We start from the raw sequence: 5,999 nt of genomic DNA, 5'->3' as shown, positions 1-5,999 counted from the left end.
TTCAATTATTTTTGTTTTGTTTTGTTTTTAACTATGTAATGCAGAATTACATTGTATAATGTTTTAATTTGATTGTATGAGTGTTTGGACGCCAGGAAGAGTAGTCTTCACTGTAGTGAGGACTAATGGGGATCCGTAATAAACAATAAACCGTGTTAGGTTTTCTGGTCTAGAGGGGCGGGTCGTGGCTGAGATTGGTTCACCGATCAGGGACACATCGACAGGGGCCGGGAATCGAACCAGGGACTTTCTGCTTCCACTATGCTTAGCGGGAGCTGTTCCGAGACTTGTACATGGGTACACATAAGACTATGTAATACAAGTGAAGTGAATCACATTGCGGGAACATTGCTCAGTCACAAAACACAATTTGTTAAAATTTGCTATGACTATTACATATTATTATTTTATGCATGTAGATATTTAGATAGACAGAAAAATCCACGTACAAACTGTATGTGGTTATTCTTTATTATGCATTTAATGCATCTTCATAGTTGAAATCAGAAGGGCAAACACAAATGACACCTATGTTTCAAGTTCAAATGTGCTGCATGGCCAATGAAACGATGCCATGGGACAAAGTAATGCATGGCCAATGAAACAACGCCATGGGACACAGTAATGCATGGCCAATGAAACGACGCCATGGGACACAGTAATGCACAGAGGCTATAGTTAAAACTGAAGCGGTGAAAACGAGTGGATCCTGGGTTCTCAGAGATGATTGGTTGTTCACTGACGCATTGGTGGTCAGCCATTGGTTGACCATCTCCAGAAGGTAAGAGTTCCCCAGATCTCACTGGCATGCAGTTGTCATTGGTGGTGGTTCGCCGTCAGGCATTGGTTGACCACCTCCAGAAGTTGTGCGTTCTCCAGAGCTGCTGCTACTCTCTCTTTATCTGCCAACTGCTTGTTCACTGAAGAAAGAACACACAACGTGGAGAATTATAATCTAAATGTATATTAAATTAATAATAACAGAATGTAGAGAATTACTATCTACTGCATATCTATCTATTTAGGACGACCGTCGAGCCGATTCCACTCTATGGCTCCGAGACACTAGCCTGGCTCCAGCCCTGAATCGCTAGCTGTCGTTCCCTGATGCCATTGCTAGGGACACATGCATCAGTACGCAGGAACTGGGGATGGCAATGAAGGACCGGGAAGTCTGGCATGGCATTGTGAAATCCATGATCTCGAACCACGGTCGAAAAATGATGATGATATCTATCTATAAATGCACCAAGTCTCTGTAGGTGTGTACGTCTAACCGCTCCATTGACTTCAAATTCCACACACGCGTTCCACACCCCCACAGGGAGTGCATGCAGTATATAAGAATCATATTGTGTTTCTTACCTGCATCCTCTGTGGCGTGCGTCCCTGGCGTGATGTTTACGTCAATCTGAGGAAGAACCAAACACACTACTAATGGACAGTAAAGCAAGCATTTACAATTGATTTCAGATTTCCAGACAGCAGGTCTGTGCATTTGATCTTGAACTGATATGAACTCCTAAAACAATGCAGTTGTTTATCCTGTACTGAACTCTCTGTCCCGATTGGATAAAATCAGTTATTTAACACAACAAAGATACACTTTACTAAACTTTACTTAAGTACATAAATGCACCTGTTAGTCTATAGGTAGCACAAGCTTATATTCTGTAGTGTTAACACACCAATGTGTGTGTACTGTGTACACACACACATACTTTGAACCGGTCCGGCAGGGAGCGTAGCAGCTTGACTTTGATTGACAGGCCAATGAGCGTCGCCATGCTACAGTGCGGGATGGTGGGAGTGAACTCTACATCCACTGAGCCCTCTGTATCATTCACCTGAGAGAGAGAGAGAGAGAGAGAGAGAGAGAGATATGGTACAGCTGTTGTTTATTTGTTAAAAAAACTAAATGAAGAGCCCGTTTGTAGTGGGCCGGTGCTGCAGAAGCTCTTTCCCCTTTACATTTTTATCCCACGATTATGTATCCCATTTTTCACCCGGTGCCAATTGCCTAAATTGTAATCCTGGGCGCTACTCTCTCTCTGCCAACCTGGGGAGAGGCCCGAACGGAGTGAGCAGGTCGCTAAATTCTTATCACCAGACAGACAGACAGACAGACAGACAGACAGAAAGACAGACCTTGACTCTGCATTGCTCCACCACATTCAGTTCTTCCAGAGACAGTGGGTGTTCGGGGTCGTTGATGGATTTGATCAGATGTAATCCAGTTAAAGATGTAAATGCTGACATGACGATGAAACTAGTCAATGTAATTGATTATTTATTAAAACTGATAATTGAATAAAGACGTCAATTCATAATGTATCCCAATTTTTGGGCACGTCATTATAGGCAAACACTTTTTTCATGTCACAAATTGCGAAAATATAATAGGCAATTACAAGCTCACTAGATCTGCTACTGTATATATTTTCACAATTCTTTAACGCTTCTCGGTTTATTCAAAGAAAGGAAAAAGAATAAACACTACGAAAATAATAAAATATTGCTGCCCGAGGGGACATTATAACAGAGGATATCCTGTCACTAACATGGACTGTTTCCCATTCATAGAAATGCGTGCTTCCAAACTCCAGCACTTAGAAAAAGAATCACCTGCACAGAATTTCTTGACAGAAAGTAGCTCATAACATGTCTACGGTGGATTTCTATTAAACAAAAGCTCAGCAGATTGAAAGAGGATCATTCAAGCTTTGCCTAGAGCTGCAATGTTGGTGAGTTTAAAGTCGTTTAATACAAGCAGATCGCAAACGCAATTTGGATGAGTAGGGAGTCAATGGAGGGTACCCTCCATTGACTCCCGGATGATGTAGAGTTGCAAATACGTATTGCAACTTTACATCATCCCATTATAAACAATCTAGAGTTGCAAATTGCGGGTAGTATGACACCATGAAGATTATGATAAACAGACTTCACTTAGGCTACTATTTACTGATTATTACCAGTTATCATTTTTATGAACCAGATTATAGCCAAGAGTCGAGACAACTTATTTTTGTATAACAAGTCTCTATAAAAGACAAACTGCTGCCTGCCACCTATACACACCTGACCAGATCGATAAATTCGATATAGGCTACAACCTGATCAAATCAATATATAATTTTATATCAAATCATTATACACCTGACCATATCAATATAATACACAATATACACTTACATTATAACAAGTTGTTCCGATCATCGGATCATGTCAATATATAGCTATGATGAGATGTGATCATGTAACTCTGTAGCCCTGGTCCAGAGCTAGCCGCAATTTGCAACTCTAGATTTCTTTATAATGGGATGAAACTAATCATCCCATTATAAAGAAATCTAGACTTGCAAATTGCGGCTATAGACTCGCTGTAAGCACTGGACCAGGGCTATAACTATGCTGATCATTGACTCATTTGACTGTAATTAAATACAATTACTATATTAATCAGTAACATCATTAACTCTGATTAGCCATGGCAGCTTTAAAACCAGTATAATAGAATAGCACGCATGCTAGATGATAAAAATAATAACAGATTGTTTGATGATCATAAGAAGGATATCGAATATCTCTCTCTGGTCGATGGGATCGTGCACATCTTCATCTTCGTCATCACCCGTTAGCAGTCTGTCGGCAGAGCGAGAGAAGATGTGAGGGTTGGCGTTGCTCAATTGAGCTTCCATCATCACTATAATATAATACGTTTTATTTGCACACAATTAAATGTCTCCTGGATTCTCCTGGTCACCACTGATGTAACGTTACTTCACCACTGACTGACTGGATATATAAGTGTGCTCACTGCTCATGTTTACATTACATCACAGGAAACGCTTCCTCAATACGGAAAGCCTTTAGGGTAAAAAAGAAAGTGTGTGTGTGTGTGTGGTAGTTTGTTGTACAAGGTATGTCCAGCAGATGTCAGCATAGACGCTCATTTACACCCAGGCTGCCCTACAGCTGTGCCAAATAAAATATGAATGAAGTGTTCGTATTCCTGGAAAAAGTACTCGATTTGTTTTACTTTTTTTGTTTTTTTAAACATATGTTTATTGATTTATTTTACAGTACAAAGAAGTATTTTCAAAACAATTGACATATATTTCCCCCCCCACACATCCCCATGGCAGCACAAATACAAATAAAATATTATCACGAAATGTTTTGACAATAATACGAAATAAATAAAACGAAAAATAAAACGAAAATAAAACACATTACATACAGTTAACCAAACAAATCATTTGTTTTACTTATTAGTTATTAAAGTATCAATACTTCAATGTAGAAATACTCTGTTTTAATACAAATACAAGTCTGTAATTCAAAATGTACCAAAAGAAAAAGTATTAATTACTCATCATGCAGAATGTCTCATTTCAACAAATCTATTGAAAATAGCAGATATACAAGTCACATTGTGAGCTTGCAGAGCCTAGGCTTTAGGATTTATAAGTCGTTTTTAGAATCTTCCTCCTCAGGAGCATATCCACGGCTTCCCAAGCCGTGCATGCCTATTCCCACTATAGGCTGAGGAAGAAATGCCACTTGACAGTTTTCAAATCAGCCTCATGGTGGCGCTACAACAGGCCAAGTTGCGTCTCTCTCTCACACACACACACACACACACACACACACACACACACACACACACTCCAAACATCACACACTCTCCTATTAGTCCTATCCTCCTGGTGGAGACCTGTTCCCAGAACGGGAATTTTTCTAGTTCATTTCTGCATCTCTTAGGGCCCATTTAACCATATAATGCATTTGGATGGCAAAAAATGGCAGATCTGCAAGTTCAGTGCTGTGAGTTTGCATATCTGCTATTTTCCAGCATAGGACCGTTGCACAGTGAAGTATAAACAAGGCTAAAAGAGCTGCTGTTTTCAAATCGCTAAAAGGGCTGAATTAAGTGGTTAATGTACGCTTTGCAATAATAATCAAAGTAGCTATAGTAACTATATTAACGTGAGATTTGCATCACATTATTGCAAGCCACTGAAGCCAGACTGGCTGATGTGCAATGCTTTGTACGTATTTGTACTTTGAGTATTTCCAATTTCCAATTATTTTACTTCTGCTCCACTAGGCCTACATCTCAGAGCCAAAATGTGCACATCTACATATTGCAGTATTGATCCTACTTAAAAGGATCCCTGGCTAATAAGACAAATATGCCTTAAAGCATTATACTTGCCCTCTATAACTAAAAATAAAGAAATAAAAACACCTTAAATATTTTATTTCTTTAATAATTAGAGAATCTTTCACTCAATAGGAACGGCTCCCATCGTAATTTGATTGATTGATTGAAGTATGGGCCGTGTGGGCATATGACATCGTCAACTTGGAGTAGGAGCAGTTCCTATTGAGTGAAAGATTCTCTATTTATGAAATAAATAAAATATTGAAGGTGTTTTAATTTATAATGTTTTTGTTGTAGAGGGCACGGGCCACGGGCACGTATAATATTTGGCTTATTTGTCTTATTAGCCAGGGATCCTTTTAAGTAAAACATGTGAATACTTTTTTCCACCACACTGCCCATTCTACATATACTGTGAAATAAAATCAATCAATCAGTCAATCTCCTCCACGCACCTGTGTCGCCCTATAAATGCAGTCTCGTGTTGGTGACGTGTACCCTCTCCATCCATTCACTGTTATCTGCTGATTCTGCTCCTCTTATCTGTATCAGCTGAGCTGAGTGTCCTGTGGTCCCAACTCCCAAACCGGCCGCTACAATAATAATACCACAGCGTTTCTGTAGCCTACAACTGTTTCTGTGAGTACATTACATTCCACATAATTTTTATATATACGGGTTTTGTTTGCGTAAAGGGGCTTCGATTGGTTGGGGTCGTGTTTGTAAACGCGCTCTGTTAAGAGTCGATTCTGCTGCTCCAGATTTGCTGTTGCAACAAATGAATACCCATTAACTTGTTATAATATCAAACCGGTTGCCCCGAATTGTT

At 39.5% G+C, this 5,999-nt stretch overlaps 1 protein-coding gene across 1 annotated transcript; it reads right to left on the bottom strand.

The window, feature by feature from the left end:
* Positions 1–498: 498 nt before the first annotated feature.
* Positions 499–3,850, bottom strand: LOC310866012 (cytosolic iron-sulfur assembly component 2B-like). Its single transcript, XM_083775277.1, has 5 exons — positions 3,581–3,850; positions 2,149–2,228; positions 1,722–1,847; positions 1,366–1,411; positions 499–920 (listed from the first exon to the last, which is right to left on the bottom strand). Exons 1-5 carry the CDS (start codon positions 3,702–3,704, stop codon positions 817–819), a joined length of 480 nt encoding a protein of 159 aa, XP_083631403.1. The 5' UTR covers positions 3,705–3,850; the 3' UTR covers positions 499–816.
* Between the last annotated feature and the right edge of the window lie 2,149 nt (positions 3,851–5,999).

The sequence above is a fragment of the Protomyctophum parallelum genome, assembly GCF_964188405.1.
Source record: "Protomyctophum parallelum genome assembly, chromosome: 10".
Classification (NCBI taxonomy): Eukaryota; Metazoa; Chordata; class Actinopteri; order Myctophiformes; family Myctophidae; genus Protomyctophum; species Protomyctophum parallelum.
Note: the sequence above shows the minus strand (reverse complement) of the source record. Positions and strands in the feature narration are given on the sequence as shown.

Bases quoted from the DNA above. Each gene is read 5' to 3' on its own strand.
- LOC310866012 (XM_083775277.1), bottom strand. From the start codon at position 3,704: ATGATGGAAGCTCAATTGAGCAACGCCAACCCTCACATCTTCTCTCGC. The intron at 2,229-3,580 runs ATATCCTTCTTA...TAACTGGATTAC, and splicing joins CGACCAGAGAGAGATATTCG to ATCTGATCAAATCCATCAAC. The intron at 1,848-2,148 runs GTCTGTCTTTCT...TCTCTCTCTCAG, and splicing joins TGGAGCAATGCAGAGTCAAG to GTGAATGATACAGAGGGCTC.